Source organism: Silene latifolia, chromosome 9 (assembly GCF_048544455.1).
Source record: "Silene latifolia isolate original U9 population chromosome 9, ASM4854445v1, whole genome shotgun sequence".
Lineage (NCBI taxonomy): Eukaryota > Viridiplantae > Streptophyta > Magnoliopsida > Caryophyllales > Caryophyllaceae > Silene > Silene latifolia.
This window is the reverse complement of record NC_133534.1, coordinates 151,296,194-151,315,515: the sequence shown is the minus strand read 5'-3', so window position 1 is coordinate 151,315,515 and position 19,322 is coordinate 151,296,194. Positions and strand designations below refer to the sequence as shown.

General features: G+C 41.0%; 1 protein-coding gene across 1 annotated transcript; it reads right to left on the bottom strand.

The window, feature by feature from the left end:
- Positions 1–14,044: 14,044 nt before the first annotated feature.
- LOC141601755 (uncharacterized) lies at positions 14,045–14,578 on the bottom strand. Its single transcript, XM_074422057.1, has one exon. It carries the CDS (start codon positions 14,576–14,578, stop codon positions 14,045–14,047), a length of 534 nt encoding a protein of 177 aa, XP_074278158.1.
- Between the last annotated feature and the right edge of the window lie 4,744 nt (positions 14,579–19,322).

Sequence of the window (19,322 nt, the reverse complement as noted above, 5' to 3'; positions counted from 1 at the left end):
AATGTCAGGCAGGCCCATTGGGGCGCGAGCAATTAGGCGAGGGAAAAGGGTCTGTCCAGGTTTTAAAATATGAAAACAGACGGCCTCTTGGAGCGCGAGTCTGGCGACGACCCAAGGGGTGTCTCCTAGTTGTTAAAAAGGTTGTTTATAACCGTATTTGTGATTAAATGATTTGCATGACTCGGAATAATTACTATTATCTTAGTAATATTCGTTGTCGGATTTGCAAGTTTGAAAAGTATAGTTAATAAATAAAAATGTAAAATGTTTGATATGAACTAATATGTTAAGTTTATTTCTTTGTAATTAGTCAAGTTTGTCATCGTACTCGGATTAAACCGACATGGTATAAAGAACCATAGATGAATATGAATTATAACTAATATTTGAAAGTATAAATAAATGAGAAAAAATGGTAAATAAAAGAAAATAATTTCCTTTAAAATGTAATTAACCAATTAATATAACCGAGTCACGGATTAAATCGTCCTGGTATATGGAACCAAGGGTGATTATGATTTATGGTTAAAACTTTTGTCATAAAAATGATTTGAAACATTTGAAATGGTAAAAACTGATTGCAAATTAGAAATGAAATAAAGAGGAAAGGCGAGAACAAACACTGCTGGATTAAGTTCTGAGAGGGCATTGAAGCGCAAGCCTCTGTGCTACGCAAGTAGCCCCTGTCTCAGGCCAAAATCCGGTTTTGGGTCGTCTAACCTATATTTGAATCGTGTTATGCATCATTCATTCTTATAAACTGATTAAAAAAAAGTAAAGACATGAAGTAAGTGAGATATTTACACCCTCAAACTTACGTGTTTTGATGTTTGCGAGGTAGACGACTTTAGAGACGGCTTGAGGTGACTCATAATTGCGCACATTTAGTCCCCTAATTGAGCCTATTTTGCATACTATTATAACATTCCATAGCCATTTTATCCTTCAAATGCTTTCTATTTTGCTTTCCTAGTGCATTTCGTATGTTTTATAGAAAAGAAGGTAATTAGGCGGAAAGTCCCGTCTCCCGTGCATATTTGGAAGCTTTTTGATGATATTGGATGGACTAGTATGAAGAGGGGGCAAGAATGATTACCAATGATGTAGGAATAAAGAGTATATAGAAGGATCATAGGCTTAAAAGCAAGCATGACAAAAAGGAAGCCATTGCAAGAAGAAATTGCCTGAAACCCAAACCAAGAGTTGCTCCTTTGGCTCTAAAAGTATGCTAGATGAAACGGCATCGAAAAATCAAGTGATCTAGGCTTTTGAATCACTCCAATAGGAGTCCAGATGAGAAAATGACGTCCGTTTTACAATCCGAGCTCCAACAGAGAAGCTGTCCGCCAATCCGCTCGTCCCGAGACTCAAGAGGCTCGTCCCCTGAGACAAGACGCTCGTCCCCCCCTCCAGGACGCTCGACTTGAAGCCTTATGATCCGAGCGTCCCGTGCTCACGACGCTCGTCTTGAGGCCTTGTCATCCGAGCGTCCCGAGAACAATCCGCTCGGATTCTTCTCCAGTGCCAACCGTCCCTCGGCCTAGATGCTCGGGATGAGCATATTATCTGGAGACCACCAAAAGGAGACTAGCATCTGCCTTCAAGAGGAGCATCTCCTCAACTCAACAATTAGCATTGTTATTTACTAATCTACCATTGCTTAACCTAATGATGTACTACAATATATACTCCATTAGTAATAATCAAACCATCAAGCTTTCTTAGATTAAATCAACTTTCCTTAGATTAGATTAGGAGTAGATTAGAATAGATTATCCTTTAATCTTTCCACAAAATTACACATTAATCTTTCCTTAATTATTGTTCAAGTTTATTATTGAGTAATTCAAGTTTATTATTGGGTAATTAGAAGATCATTTGGGTTTATTGGGAGATTGACAACCTTTCATCAATCATCGAGTACTTCTATTATTCTTTGCATTATTATTTTGGAATCTCCATAGGTATAATTCTCTTGATCCTTGTTTTAATTATTGTTAATCTTTCTTACTTGTTCATCATGTTTTGCCTTGTTAATATGATTGACAACCTTGTTAGCATGTTAAACTTGATAATAAGTGAGTAGTCTCTTAGCTAGGATTAATGGGTAATTAGGGGAAACCAACATGGGGATTGATTCATGCTTAATCTAATATGTTTTCATAATTAATTTGCTTGCTTGTTGTGATGTCAACCTATGCACATGTTATGTTTGATGAAATGCTAAGCCTATAAATCCTTGCATTGACAACCATCTCTTATCTATTCAACTTGACTTGTAAGATATAAACCAACTCGAGTCCAGTTAGACCATGCATAGAAGTGATTAGGGGGAAAGTTATTCGACTTGTAGGTGTTGTACAATCTAATCGATTCGGCTCCGGGACCCAACTCTTCCTAAGAACCGTAAGACATACACCAACTCGGTTCCTTTACAACATTAATTGCTTGCAACTTTGGGAACATGTTTGTATGGTTAACTCCCATGAATCCCCTATGAACCCATGATATCCTAGTAGTTTTAATCATTTGTTTACATCCTTCCTTTTATAGCTTGTTTTACTTTATTGCTTGCATTTGTCTAGAATACAACTACAAACCCAAACAAATTGTGACACTAGCATAAATTAAGATAGATAGACTTAGAACCCAAAGCACACCGTCCCATGGACCGACCTCGACTTAACCACTAACTAGTTCTGTGTTGAGAATATAAATGTGTTTTATTGGATGTGTGACGACTAACTCTTGTCCCGTCACGGCTTTCTCGTATGCGACTACTAGCGATCAAAGAAGTTTAAAAGAGTGCCTTAAAAAAGGATTTTGTTTTGAAAATATGTTGTTGAAAAACATATTGATTAATGTTGAGTTGGTCGAATGGGTTGGTCAAATTCACCGCAACGGTACCAAACAAAATGTGTAAGGCTTGTGTTTTCGATCAGTAGGTCGAAAACACGTGTCGATTTTGTGACTTAGGAAGTCTAGTCTAAAAGTTTAAGAGAGATGTGAGGGGGTTAACACTCGTGTAAGTATTATGGTGTGTGAAGGTTGGTATTTATAGAGAAATTTGGGATGGTAGGTTGGTTGAGTTTGCTTGGAGGCTAAGGAGATAGCCGATTAAGGCGCGAGCCACCTAGTGATTGAAAGGGGTGTACTGTCCCTTTCAATTTGGACGTGGCCTTTGCTCTATCCATTGTTTGGTTGGTTTGATTTGTGTTAATCAAATAAGATATTGTGTAATAATATGGGCACCTAATAAGATGATTTTGGGTGTTACTTGAGGTAGGTATTTTGTGTGCTTGACTCGGGTTTGACCCGTGTGAGTCGGGATTTGAATTTGGATTTGAATTTTGGCCCGGTGTCGGTTTTGACTCTAATTAGGGTCATTTTAATGGAAATGACATGATAAAGATATTCATGGCATTATTTTTGACATTCGAGATTTGGGTTGACTCGAGTTGCAGGTGTCTGAGTCGGTTTTGGGTCCAAAGACGGTTTTAACTCTAAATAGTGTTATTTTAACGCAAATGAAGTTAGAAAACCATTTTTGAAATCATTTTTCATATCCGAGTAATACATTAAACCACCTCATGTATAGCCAATCCACGCACGCATATAAAAAACACTTTATGGTCCGATCATCATCGGGTGGTTTTTGGAAGGTGCAGATATTGGGTATCTACAGAGCCCCCACTTTGACCGAGGCTTGGACGGGGCAAAATTCAAAGTATGGCCTCCAGGTCAATCGAAGATTACAACCTGAAGACCATTGCGACATTGAGGCGACTCAAAAGGGTTTGAGCCAAGGACATGCCATCGGGAAGGGCGACGCCAAGGCGACTCGGGGGTACGAGTCAAGGACCTGCCGTCGGGAACAGTTTAGAGTCTGTCGACTTCCGATTCGAGTCGTTTAAAGTCTATTAGACTACGTATAAAGGCTTGCCAGCCATAGGAAGGAGTCATACCTGAGGCATCTTCGGGATACGTCCTTGAATTATTTGCGCGCAAAGGCTCGTCAGTCGTGTTGCGGATATGAAAGGGCTTGCCAGCCGTGTCGCGGGTACTTTTTGAGACTCGCCAGCTATGTTGAAGGTGGGTTTTGAGGCTCGTCATCCATGTTGAAGGTGGTGCGTTTTGAGGCTCGCCAGGCATGTTGATGGTCGAATGATCGACTGTGGGAAATAGCCTGAAACATCGGGCTTAATTCAAGATATTGTCTGGTAATGACTTTCAACCAGGTTGACGTTGATAGGCTTGGCTAGGGAGTAACAAAATTCAACGTGCTGAGGTTCTGAATGAACTCCGTGGGGATAAATCATCTAATCAAGGCTCTCTGGAAAACCATTTAGGGAGAGTGTTGCATCGGGATCATGAACGATGTTGCAGGGATATTTGAAAGACCTGTGTGACTTCCATTTGGAAATCGGCAATCGCTGGGGAGTTAGAAACTTCTCAGGACTCGTTGGGGATATGATTTGCCGCTCGTTGGGAGGTAGCGTATGCCATGTAATCGATGCGGTTAAAGCCCTTGGACTTGAAGGGTCGGTGTTTGTTGGGAAGAACCAAGTACTCAGTTGGAGTGCGTTTGTCTTCCCAGGATTATCTGCATGGTTAGTCACCACACATATCCGTAGTCGCATAGACAAGCACGTAGCATGCAAGCATATACGCACATAAGCATATAAGCATGTGAGCAATTAGCACGTAATATCTCGCGTGAGGGGAGAAATGAGTTTCGAAAGATGTGAAGCTCAATATTGAGTCTTATTGCTCGTATATCCGTGATTTAATAGATTGGAGACACGTGACCATTGCGACATTAATTCACACGGACGCATACAGACAGACTGACAAACAGACGGTCGTGAACGTGATATAAACCCAGTATCGACATGACACGGGGGTGACTCTGACAGACTTTGCTTATATGTGCAACTCCTAGCCAAGAAAGGGTGACAACGCGTATCAAATCCCTGAGGTAGAAGGTCCGCTCGGATGGGGAACACGAATTGTTTATCTTCTCTAGCCATCTTTGTCTTCGTTTGCTTGTTTGAGATTCCTTCTCGAGTTTTGATGAGTCGGTGAGCGGAACCAAGACCTTGTCATCGTCCGAACCGAGCACTAGACTATGGGCGGTTTTATTTTGGACTATAGTTGAGACTCAAAAGATGTTTGAGGATAAAGGACGGGTGGCGTCTTGGAAAAGAAGCCCCTGGAGTGAGAAGGTGGGAATTTGACAAAACAGGGAATGGGCGGCGTCTTAAGGATGAAGCTCCCAGTAAAGAGGGAAAAGGTTAATTGTTGCAGCTGGGTGGGCTGCTTTTGAGGATCGATGCTGATGGTTGAGATTGAAAAGGGGTATGCAGTTGTGTCTTTGTTGGGGGACTACCTACGTATTCGCGTGTTTGCAAAATCAAACCAGATCGTAGTTCTGAATGTGGGCCTAAGCAAGCTGTTAGGACCTTAAAGTGTGAGGGTCATGACGCTAAAAGTCGTTTGGTGACTCGAAAATAGATTTGAGAGGATTCCTCCTTGATCTTGAATCGAAGAGGTGTAATTTGTGAAAATGTTCCTTACCATATGAGCACACTAAAAAGTGGACCCTAAGGGTAGATTGGGTATGTCCCGTTCTCGGTAGCAAAGCATTCGAGGACTCCGTATCTGGGTCAGGGTGAAAATGGCTTTGAAATTATAGAATGTGGAGCCTGGTGATAATAGGTTTACTTGACAGATAAAAATCTGGAGCTGAGGGTCATGACGGTAAGTTCCGTTGGTGACTCTAAAGTTGATTGGAGAGAATTCCCTTTTGATCATGAATCAAAGAGGCATAGTTTGTGAAGATGTTTCTTATTACGTGAGCACACTAAAAAGTGGACTCTAAGAATGAAATGGGCATGTCCCGTTCAGGGAAGCAACGTTTTTTGAAGACTCCGTATCTAGGTTAGGGTGAAAATGGCTTCGACATTATGGAATGTAGAGCCTGGTAATAATAGGTTTGTTTGACAGATAAAAATCTGGAGTTTGTATTTTATGGTGTTTAGGCCGATGGGTTACTGTAATACTCCGTATTTATGAGTCTTCTGGTACTCTATCGAGTAGGCCTTACTCTGTCGAGTAAGGGTAAGTTGCGTTTTAGAAAAGTTTCTGACCTGTTGGGTACTCGATCGAGTAAGGGGGTACTCGATCGAGTACCTTGGGTACTCGATCGAGTAGCCGGTTTACCGGGAGTTTTTCTCGGGTTTTGTTAATTATGCGATTAAGATATATAACCTTCGTCGTCATCATTCTAAACACTTTTGCAAAACCTAATTTACTGATAAAGAGAGAAAGCAAGTACGTTCTTAATCCTAATCGCATCGTTAGCAAATCCCGGAGTTTGGAAGGTCGGTTCTCATCGTTGGTTATACCGTTGAGATCCTTGCGTCGAGGGTAAGATCTATGTACCCTTTTTGTTATCTTTCCTTTGTTTTGGTTAAACCCTAATATAGGGATTTGGGGGTTTTTGAGTAGTATGTGATTTGGTAGCATTTGTATGTTGTATGATAGGAGGAGGTTTCGTAGAGGAAGCTTTTTGATACAGCAGTAGAGACCGTCTGATAGTGTGCTTTCCAGGTAGGATTTCCTACTCAGTATTAGTCCCATAATGGATGATTGTTGATGTGTTGAGATTGATTGTTTGATATAGTAATTGTATTATGACGGTTGTGATTGTGATTGTGATTGTTGTTTATGGTCCTCGAGGCGTGTCCTCGGCTGATTGGGGTCACTTGCGGGAGTGGCTTCACGCCCTAGTTTCGCCTTCTTATCAGAAACCACCAACGAACAACAACAACAATCAAGGGTCGGGTGCTAAGCCGACCACATCACCAAGATCTTGTCCGGGAGGTGGACAGGAAGACCAGTGGAAAGTTATTCATGATGGAGAAGAAAGAAGCTGAGGAGGATGCACACGTTATCACCGATACTTTTCTTGTTAATGGTATTCATACCTTTGTTTTGTTTGATTCGGGGGATTCTCAGTCGTTTGTATCTTCGAGTCATGTTAAACGGTTGGGTTTAAGGGTGTGTGAGTCTTTCAGTGAGAAAGTTTGTATACCTTCGGGTGAGTCTGTATCTTGTGGGAGGTTATATAGGGATGTACCTATGATAGTTGGGCAAGTTGATTTCCCTGTAGACTTGCTAGAGTTTCCTTTTGACGGTTTTGAGATGATAGTTGGGATGGATTGGCTGGGAAAGTATAAAGCTAAGATAGACTGTCATCAAAAGAAAGTGTCTTTAAGAGGTCCTAAGGGCGTTAGTGTGTCTTATCGTGGGTTTCTAGTCAAACCCAAAGTTAAGTTGATTGCAGCTGTTACTTTGAAGTCATATCTTAGGAAGGGATGTCGTTTGATATTGTGCCATGTGAGAGATGACCGGATAGAGGGTCCGACAGTTGATCAGATACCAGTGGTGGGAGAGTTTGAGGATGTGTTTCCAGAGAAGATTCCGGGGTTGCCGCCGGGAAGAGAGATAGATTTCACAGTAGAGTTGAAACCAGGGACGGGCCAATCTCTAAGGCACCGTACCGCATGGGTCCTAAGGAGATGGAGGAGCTTAGAAAGCAGTTGGATGATCTGATAGAGAAGGGATACATTAGACCTAGTGTATCGCCGTGGGGAGCACCAGTTCTTTTTGTGAAGAAGAAAGATGGGAGTCTGAGGTTGTGTATAGATTATAGAAAGTTGAACCGAGTGACAGTGAAGAACAAGTATCCTTTGCCAAGGATAGATGACTTGTTTGATCAGTTGAGTGGTGCATCGGTCTTTTTTAAGATTGAATTGAGATCGGGGTACCATCAAGTAAAGATTAGAGAGGTGGACATACCAAAGACAGCTTTCACGTCGAGGTATGACCATTATGAGTATGTGGTGATGCCATTTGGGTTGTCTAATGCACCGGCAGTGTTTATGGATTTGATGAATAGGTTCTTTAGACAGTTTTTGGATAAGTTTGTAGTGGTGTTTATCGATGATATCTTAGTCTACTCCAAGACTAAGGAGGAGCATGAGGAGCATCTGAGAATCGTGTTGCAAACTTTGAGGAGCATGAGTTGTATGCTAAGCTATCCAAGTGTGAGTTCTGGTTAGAGAAAGTTGCTTTTCTGGGGCATGTGATCTCTAAAGATGGGGTAGTTGTGGATCCAAGCAAAGATAGAAAAGTGACAAAGTGGGAAGCACCAAAGAATGTTGCTGAGATTAGGAGTTTTCTGGGTTTAGCTGGTTACTACAGACGGTTCGTGAAAGATTTCTCCAAGATAGCTAGACCTATGACCGCGTTGATGAGGAAAGAGAACAGGTTTCGTTGGGATGAGAGTTGTGAGACGGCGTTCCAAACATTAAAAGAGCGTTTGACCACAGCTCCTATCTTAGCATTGCCTGAAGGGATCGAGAACTTTGAGGTTTATACAGATGCCTCAAAGAATGGATTGGGATGTGTGTTGATGCAGAACAGTAAAGTGATTGCCTATGCTTCTAGGCAATTGAAGCCTTATGAGGAGAACTACGCTACTCATGATCTGGAGTTGGGTGCGGTGGTGTTTGCTCTCAAGATTTGGAGACATTACCTTTATGGAGCAATCTTTAAGGTATTTTCTGATCACAAGAGTCTCAAGTACATTTTCACTCAAAAGGAGTTGAACATGAGACAGAGGAGGTGGATGGAGCTGATTGGCGATTATGACATGGAAATTATCTACCATGAAGGGAAGGCCAATATAGTTGCTGATGCTTTAAGTAGGAAGAGTGTACATTCTCTGTGTACAGCTTTATCTTTGATGAGGCTGAGAGATGAGGTAGCAAGGTTTGGGATACATATGATGCAGAAAGGAGATGTCATCGGTGATATGACAGTGCAACTTGAGTTTTATGATGACATTCGAGTTAAACAGGCGTTTGATCCTAAGATAATGGAGTGGAGAGCTGGAGTGGAGAAAGGGACAATGTCCCGATTTTCTATTCATACAGATGGTAGTTTGAGGTTTGATGGTAGGTGGTGTGTCCCTAATGATGAGGAGTTGAAAAAGACAATCATGACAGAGGCGCATTGTACACCATATTCAGTACATCCAGGTGGTGACAAGCTATACAAGGATTTGAAGAAAACGTTTTGGTGGCCTGGGATGAAGAAAGAGACAGCTGAGTTTGTGTCCCGTTGTTTGACATGCCAGAGAGTTAAGGGGGAACAGCGACGACCACAAGGTAAGATTCAGTCTTTAGAGGTACCTGAGTAGAAGTGGGAATCCATTTCCATGGATTTTATCGTGGGTTTGTCAAAGAGCCAACAAGGTAACAACATGATTTGGGTAATAGTGGATCGACTGACCAAGTCAGCTCACTTTGTTCCAATGAAAGATACATGGACTAAAGCACAATTGGCTATGACCTATCGAAAGAACGTGCTTAAGTTACATGGAGTCCCTAAGGACATAGTGTCTGACAGAGATGCGAGGTATATATCAAGGTTTTGGAAAGAGTAGCAGGAATCGTTGGGAACAACTTTGAAGATGAGTACAACATTTCATCCTACGACAGATGGGCAGACTGAGAGAACAATCAAGACTCTTGAGGATATGTTGCGAGCTTGTGTGATGGATTTTGGTGGTAGCTGGGAACAGAGGTTGGACTTGATAGAATTTTCTTACAATTACAGCTATCACACTAGTATTGGTATGACACCGTTTGAGGCTTTGTATGGGAGGAGATGTAGGAGTCCAATTTGTTGGGACGATAGTGCTGAGGCTGTGGTTTTAGGACCAGAGATGGTGCATGAGATGGTGGAACAGATTAAGATGATCAGGGAACGGATGAGGGTAGCTCAGGATAGGCAAAAGAGTTATGCAGATCTACATCGCCGAGATATTGAGTTTCAAGTTGGGGACAAGGTTCTTTTAAAAGTGTCTCCTATGCGTGGGGTTATGAGATTTGGGAAGAAAGGCAAGTTAAGTCAGAAGTTTATCGGGCCTTATGAGATCTTAGAGCGAGTTGGGGAAGTTGCATATCGTCTGGCTTTACCAGCTGCGTTAGAGAGAGTGCATAATGTGTTTCATGTATCGCAGCTGCGAAAGTATGTGAGTGATCCGTCACATGTGTTAGAGGCAGAGAACTTAGAGCTAGATGAGTCCTTATCATATCTTGAGGTGCCTAAGCAGATTCTTGACCGAAAGGTTAGAAAGACTAGGAGTGGTGAGACAGTTTTGCTTAAGATCCTTTGGTCTAACCACGAGACTGAGGAAGCTACATGGGAGCCAGAGGAAGCTATGAAAGAGCGATACCCTTTTCTGTTTGATCAGGTATGTATGGTTACGGGGACGTAACCTTGTTTCTTTTAGGGGGGTAGGAGATGATCGCGACGAGTTTTTAAGAGTTTTATACCCTTTTTGTATGTTGTGTCGGTATGTTTGTCGGGATGAGTTGGGTTAGAAACGTGTTTTATGTTGAGTTTTGTTTTGGTAGTGAGTCGGAAGCGTTGGGGGAGTACCGTTGTTTAGTAGTGGTTTGAACTTCGGGGACGAAGTTCTTTTTAAGGAGGGAAGACTGTAATACTCCGTATTTATGAGTCTTCTGGTACTCTATCGAGTAGGCCTTACTCTGTCGAGTAAGGGTAAGTTGCGTTTTAGAAAAGTTTCTGACCTGTTGGGTACTCGATCGAGTAACTAGGATACTCGATCGACTAAGGGGGTACTCGATCGAGTACCTTGGGTACTCGATCGAGTAGCCAGTTTACGGGGAGTTTTTCTCGGGTTTTGTTAATTATGCGATTAAGATATATAACCTTCGTCGTCATCATTCTAAACACTTTTGCAAGACCTAATTTACTGATAAAGAGAGATAGCAAGTACGTTCTTAATCCTAATCGCATCGTTAGCAAATCCCAGAGTTTGGAAGGTCGGTTCTCATCGTTGGTTATACCGTTGAGATCCTTGCGTCGAGGGTAAGATCTATGTACCCTTTTTGTTGTCTTTACTTTGTTTTGGTTAAACCCTAATATAGGGATTTGGGGGTTTTTGAGTAGTATGTGATTTGGTAGCACTTGTATGTTGTATGATAGGAGGAGGTTTCCTAGAGGAAGCTTTTTGATACAGTAGTAGAGACCGTCTGATAGTGTGCTTTCCAGGTAGGATTTCCTACTCAGTATTAGTCCCATAATGGGATGATTGTTGATGTGTTGAGATTGATTGTTTGATATAGTAATTGTATTGTGACGGTTGTGATTGTGATTGTGATTGTTGTTTATGGTCCTCGAGGCGTGTCCTCTCCGAGTGGGGTCACTTGCGGGGAGTGGCTTCACGCCCTAGTTTCGCCTTCTACGTGGAACCCGCCACGAAGGGATGTGCACATTAATGGACGGGGTTATCGCTCATTATGAGGAGCGGGGATTTGGTGGGTACGGCTGCGGTCCCCCATCGCGGGATCGGTCCAGTGGACGATCGATGATTGAGATTAGTGGATTTGGTGTGGTTGTGTGTGTGTGAGTTAAGTCGTCTGTTTATCTTATTGTTGATATATATTGAGTTGTGTGATTAGTATCGACCCGGTTGTTGTTTTGTAAACTGCGGTGATCCATTCGGGGATGGTGAGCGAGATATTGAAAGGTATGAGTATGAGATGAGTACTGGGATAGCTGGGATTGCCACGATATGATGATAGAAGTCTTCCGCTGTAGCTTAGTAGTTTCTTTACATTTCAGTTAGAACAGTAAACAGTCAGTTTGAGAACATGTATTACACTTTTGGTTTTGGTTTCGAGATTGTAACCTTTTACTAAGTATTTCTATTTAAACGTTGTTTCTTTATTGTTTATTTGATTATCATTGCCTCGGGTAACCGAGATGGTAATATCTTCATACCTGAGTGGTCCTGGTAAGGCACTTGGAGTATGGGGGTGTTACAGTTACGACTTGTAATGTGGTGCGGAATGGGGTCTCAGGCTTGATGTGGCCTGAGCACGAAATGGTTGGTAAATAACGTGGGATCAGTTTTCCATGTCTAGACCTTAAAGGTTAAGGTGTGATATTTTGAGCTTGAGGGGAATCCTCAGAAGCCTAGAGAGGTCTCCCTGTAGCAGTCTCTAGAAGGACTTAGAGGGGAAGCAGTGTTGCTTGAGATTTTGGTGTTTGGTGTTTTGGACTCATCATTCCGGAATTTGGTGTGATGGACTCATTGGTCGTGGGCTTTGGACTTGTGGGTCCTTGACTTGGTGTTTTGGACTTACTGGTCCGAGATTTTCTGTGTTGGACTCGTTGGTCCTGGACTTTGTATTTTAGACTTATTGGTTATGGACTTTGGACTTGTTGGTCCTGGACTTGGTGTTTCAGACTCATTGGTCCTGGATTTTGTGTGTTGGACTCATGGGTCCTGGGCTTTGGACTTGTTCATCCTGGACTTGGTGTTTTGGACTTATTGGTCCGGGATTTGTGTTTGAAAAGTGACGGTTTTTAATTCCGTCGTTTGAATCTTTCTCAGAAAAATAACGATTTTTGAATTTTGTTATTTCATCTTCTTGAAAAGTGACGGTTTTTAATTCCGTCATTTGCAATTGTGGGAAAATAACGAATTTTGAATTCTGTTATTTCATTTTCTTTTAATTCCGTCATTTGAAATTGTGGGAAAATAACGAATTTGAATTTCGCTATTTCTTTTTTTTGTTTAAAAAGGACGATTTTTAATTCTGTCATTTGGAATTGTGAGAAAATAATGAATTTTGATTCCGTTATTTCATTTTCTTGAAAAGTGACGGTTTTTAGTTCCGTCATTTGAAATTCGTGGAAATAGTGAATTTGAATTTGGCTATCTTGTTTTTGTTTTGAAAATGACGGTTTTTAATTCCGTCATTTGAAATTTGTAAAAGATGGCGGGATTGAATTTCGCTATCTTGTTTTTCTTTGAAAATGACGGTTTTTAATTCCATCTTTTGAAATTTGTGAAAATAGCGAATTTGAATTTCACTATTTTGTTTTTTAATTTGAAAATGACGGTTTTTATTTCCGTCGTTTGAAATTTGTGAAAATAGCGAATTTGAATTTCACTATTTTGTTTGTTTGATTTGAAAAAGACGGTTTTTATTTCTGTCATTTGAAATTTACGAAAATAGTGAATTTGAACTTCACTATTTTGTTTTTTGATTTGAAAATGACGGTTTTTCTTTCCGTCATTTGAACTTTGTGAAAATAGCGAACTTGAATTTCACTATTTTGTTTTTGTTTTGGCTTTAGCCTTGGCTTTCGCTTTGGCTTTGGTTTTCGCCTTTGTTTTGGCTTGGATCTATTGGTTCTTTGCCGTCCCTCGTTCGAGGAAGGTAAAGGTGCAGACGGGGATGTACCCGTTGGTGAGAGGTTGATACTTGGTGATGGGTGTTTTGTGGGGAATGGGCTTACCTTCCTTCATTAATCATGAACAAGGAGACGTTGTGGTTTGTTATCTAGGTTCATCGTAGAATCCCTTTGATAAAAGCTCGTTCGAAATTAGGTGTTAATGAAAGGTTTCTATTGCCAGACATGGAATAGGTAAAGAGAATGGACACGGAGTTTCGGGTCCTTTGCTTACTCGGAGCAGAACTTCACTCGAGTGTACTCACGTCGAATTGGAACATGTTGTTTGTTTTAAATCAATTCTCAAATCAATTCTCGTTGTCAACGGGAAATGGTAAAGGGGAGAATATATGATACTCGGAAATTGTGCTTTTATTTAGATAAATAAGATGTTAGCACAGACTCGATTAATACGTGTGACTCGTGGGAACATCCCCTAGTTTGTCACTTAGGAATAAAAGGACAGACACTAGGATAGATATGACAAAGCCTAAGACTCGGACTCGGACTCAGACTCAATCGTAATTTTTTTTTGGTAAAAAGGTAAACTTATATTAATAAAGTTAACCAAAGATACAATCGTTCAAGCACAACATGCTAACAAAGCCCATTTTCAGAGTAACAACACTTCAACCTACTATCAAAGCATAAGAAGTAAGAAACAGTAGGAACACAACAAAATTACATCAAACCGACACAGCTACACTGAGGTAAGCAACCTGCCTTGTAGCAGAGATGCAACCACAATATCAGGACGTAGCAGGTACCCTTCAATTCTACACTTATTCCTGCACCACCAGATTGAGTAAATTAAGGCCAAGAGATGTGCAGCAATCGAATTTCTCAAGCTCTGGGACTGGGACTTCATACTAAGCCACCAAGCAATCCAACTTTGTCTAGGGAGATGGCAACCCAGACGTTGGGACAGCAAATGAAGGAACCTCTGACTGAACATGCAGTTGAAGAAAAGATGAGAGTGAGACTCAGGAGCAGCATCACACAGGATGCAAGTGTCATCCAAAATGATCCCCATTTTCTTCAACCTATCCCTAGTAAGCAAACGCTCATGCATCACAAGCCATCCTATGAAGCTATGCTTAGGAAGAGCTTCCTTGACCCAAACAAAATGATCCCAATTCACTTTCACCATGGGGGGGCTCAACCAGTTATACCCACTGGTAATGGTGTAATCCTGGTTAGGTTGCAGCCACCACACACCCACATAACCAGCCATTATAAGATCTCTGATCTTACATAGCTTCCTCCAAGCCCAACTGCCATTTTGCTTAGGATTGTAAGTCTGCCATGAACCTCCTTTGATATAAATAGCATGAACCCATCTTACCCATAGATGATCCTTTTTTTAAGCCAACCACCATACGTATTTACCCAGTGCAGCCTTCTTCCATCTAATAAGATCCTTCACAGCCAAGCCACCATGATTCTTAAGTTGACAGATCTGATCCCAAGCCACCAAAGAACTGCCATAATCATTGTCAATACCTGTCCATAGAAAATTTCTGCAAATAGAGGATATCTTCTTAAGAATAGCAGTGGGTAAGATGAAGATCCTAGCCCAGTAATTATGAAGGGTAGAAAGCACAGTTCTAATCAAAACCAAGCGTCCAGCATAACTGAGCTTCCTACTGCCAAGAGACCTGATTCTGGACACCACTTTATCAACCAAACTTGAGCATTCAAGAACTGATAACTTCCTAGCAGCAATGGGGATCCCCAAGTACTTAAAAGGTAAGGAGCCATAAGTCATACCAGTGACCTTGACAATATCCCCCAAGATGCCCCTATCAACACCATTACTATAAAGGCTAGATTTTCCTTTATTCATTCTTAGGCCAGAAGCTCTAGAAAAAGACTCAAAAGCCTTAAGCATACCAATAATTGATCCTCTATCTCCTTTACAGAAAAGCAGCAGGTCATCAGCAAATGCCAAATGGGTGAGTTTAAGTCTGCCACAGAGAGGGTGATATTTGTAATCCACATAATCCTTGAGTTTTTCCAAAATCCTGCTCAAATATTCCATGCATATCACAAATAAAAGAGGAGACAATGGGTCTCCTTGTCTTAGACCTCTTTTACCAGGAAAGAACCCAAAGGATTCACCATTAAGGGAAATAGAGTATGTAGGAGAAGTAACACACTCCATAATCAAGTTTATAAAGGTAGGTGGAAAATTGAGAGCCAGCAACATACTCTCCACAAAACTCCATTCAATTGAGTCATATGCTTTTTGGAGGTCTATCTTCATAATAACCCTAGGAGATACTGCCTTTCTATTATACAATTTGACTAAGTCCTGACAAATAAGAATATTTTCCACAATATCTCTGCCCTTAATAAAAGCACTTTGAGAGGGGTTTATAATATCAGGAAGGATAGAGCTCATTCTGTAACAAATAATTTTACTTATGCATTTGTAGATAGAGTTGCAACAAGCAATGGGACGAAACTGTGTAACATCAGATGGCAAATCAACCTTTGGAACAAGAGTGATAAGAGTAGAGTTGACCTGCTTAAGAAGTTTCCCATTGGCAAAGAATTCCTGAACAGCTTGAATAACACTATCCCCAGTAACTGCCCATGTATCTTTATAAAACTGACTGTTGAAGCCATCAGGGCCTGGAGCTTTATTGCCATTAATATCAAACATAACACTTTTAATTTCTTCAGAAGTGACAGTAGCGAGTAACATCTCATGGTGAGCCATATTTAAAATAGGGCCATCTCTAACAACAGACTCACAAACAGGATCCACAGCCTTATTACTTCCCAACAAGTTTTCAAAGTACTTAATGAAAGCCCTTTGAATATCAGAGCTGGAAGTACAGATATTACCCTCCTGATCAGAAATTTGGAGCACTTTATTTCTAGCTCTACGAGTTTTGATATGGGTATGGAAATAATGGGTATTATCATCACCCATTTTAAGCCACTCAAGTTTAGCTTTTTGCTCTAAAAAGGAGTGCCAGGCTTTCTGCAAGGTAATCAATTCACGAGCCAGTTCCCTTCCAGTAGCAATCAAATTTTGGTCCATAGGATTAGTAATTAAGGCCTCTTGCAACTGAAACAAAGCTACCTTGGCAACCATAAATTTGTTATCAATATCACCCAGACTGCCCTTGTTCAATTTTTTCAAGTCAAACTTTAAACCCTTCAATTTTCTCACATGCTAATACATCTGAGTACCCTGCACATCTCTATTCCACCCCTCAAAGACAACTTGCTGAAAATTTGAATCCAAGGCCCACATATTAAAGTATTTAAAGGACAATTTCCTGAACTTTGGCTGCCCATGCAAATAAACAACACATGGACAATGATCAAAAGTGCCTTCAGGCATAAAATAAGCATAATATTCAGGAAACTCAACCATCCACTCATCATTAGTTAAACATCTGTCCAATCTACTGTAAACCAGAGTATCAACATTCTGCTTGTTGTTCCATGTGAAAAAAGACCCAATGGCTTTGGTATCCTGTAACTCACAGTAATGAAGGCAGTCTTGGAAAGGTTTGATGTCAGCAAGAGAAACATCAGCACCTCCTAATCTCTCATCAGCATGCAGCACATTATTGAAGTCACCTCCTACAACCCAAGGACCCTGAACACAGTCTCTATAGCATTGCAGACTCTTCCAAAGATCTCCCCTCTCAGCAGCTCTATTATAGCCATAAACAAGGGTAAAACAAAACTTCTGCTGAGACCCCCGTATAGTGATGATAGAATGAATAGATTGTGGAGACTCAATCGTAATTACCGACTCCAAATCATCACTTTCCTCTTCGAAGGTCTCCTCCGTAGCATCCAGCGGCTTGAATGTTAGATCTTCAGCATTGACCCACTTGAGCACGTCACTTTCGTTTTTAGGGACGATATGAGGACAATAGTCCATGAGGGTTTCATCTCCTTGCAGAATGAGATGTTTATGAGGGTTGTTTTCATCACTTTGTGGTTGGCATATGGATGAAGCTATCAGTTCATGGTTGTCGATCATATTTTGAATAGCATGTTTCAGTTTGAAGCATGTTTTAGTATCATGACCTTTTCCTTGATGATATTGGCAATAGGCACTGCCATCCGAGAAACGGGTTTTCCTACATTCAGGCAGGTCTGAAGTGGGCTGATTTGTTGTAGCTTTCCTTCATTTGCAAGCTTTTCAAGAACTGCGGCATAGGTTATGTCGAGAGTAGTGAATGTCCCTTGAGAACATTCGACTTTGTTGTTTGGCTTGAAACATTTGGGAGGATTGTCTTGACTGAGAGGTGCGACTATGATTTTGCCAGCTTTGATCATATCTTGAATGGCATACTTGAATTTGAAGCAGGCTTCGGTGTCATGGCCCTTGCCTTGATGGTATTGGCAATAGGCATTTTCTTTCTTGAAACGGGTTCTTTTGTGTTCAGGTTTGTCCGGAGTCGGACCAATGGGTTGCAGCATTCCTTCCGAAACAAGTATCTCCAGAGCGGTGCCATATGTTATTCCCAGATCTGTGAATACCCTTTGAGGGTTTCCCATGGTTCCAACATTGGCGTATTTTGCGATGTTTTTGTGAGTTTTGTTTTTGTTTTCGTCAATCCTGGGCGGAAACAGGATTTGGTCATTGTCAATGGGAAGTTTTTGAGATGTTGCTTGATATTTTGAAAGGGTATTTGGCGAGGCAATTTCTTGTTCTTTGTTGGTGGGTTCATGGATGTGGGAACCGTCAGATGACTCCTCATTTTCAACAGTTGTTGGTTGGTGAATGGAGGGTTGGTGTTCTCCTAGATAGTTAGGTTCATTTTTGGTATTACCCAACCTTTTCTCCAAGTTAGCTACCCGAGTGTTCAAATCATCGATAGTCAGTTGAGGGCGACGGAGAGCATCATTATAGCGCTTTGTATGCCATCTTCGTCAATTGCGTGAATTTTCTCATCATCAGGAGAGATGAGATGAGAGCAATCTAGGAAAGATCCCTGACTGTGTTCGATAGGGTTTTCTGGAGGGTTGTTCTTGTCGTTTGCTGAGGGAGGTAGTGGTAACTTTCCCTTTTCAATCATATCAAGGATGGCACCTTTTAGAGGGAGACACATTTTAGTGTCATGTCCGCGACCTTGGTGATATTGACAAAATAGTTTTCCGTCCCATCTGTAACAACCTGGATTATAACACAAAGGAAAAACTTATAGGAATATAAAGTAAATATCAGAGTACGATACTGATAAAAGGGTCAAGGTGGCGGAAAAACCTGACCAATCCGGTTTGCCACTAAATCCAAAACAACTAATACATTATTCGAAGGTTATTAAAACATAAGGCAAACTCCTAATTTATTATTAAGCTCGCTTCGCACATTCCCCAAGCATGCATCATCCAAACAGCAAACATCTGAACAATCTGAGAATGGGGGGGTCGACAATCAGTCGGGAGTAACTATATGCTCTCCGAGTCATGTTTACAACAATTGAATATAACTAACAATCATTAACAAATGAAATGTAAAACCAGTAAACATGTGAGATCATCTATACTCATGAAAAACCCAAAAAAACTTACCATGACTTATCAACCTTGGACGAATGCAATCATGCAAACCTAGACCATATGTAACCACTAGACCATGAACACTTACAAGACTAGTAGCAACAAACGACCCACATCAACCAAAGGCACAAAGCTATCATTAAATGTTGGAGATAGTGTCCTCCACAATTAGTGTGATAACGTGTATAAATCTCTTATAGGTTCACAGGGTATACTTAGTATTTTATCAGTTGATTAACGTTTACTAATAACGGTTGGCTTGCTAGAAGTTTGATGTTATTATCATACTGATGGCGGTGATCAACTGGTCCCTAAAAGTCACTCCTAAAGGATGTGTTTGAGAGATGTGATTATATGAAAATGTAATCACATTGATGCCTTATATGACTAAAAGGTTAGTCCATGTATTTGACTAAAAAGTTAGTCAATGTGATGATGAG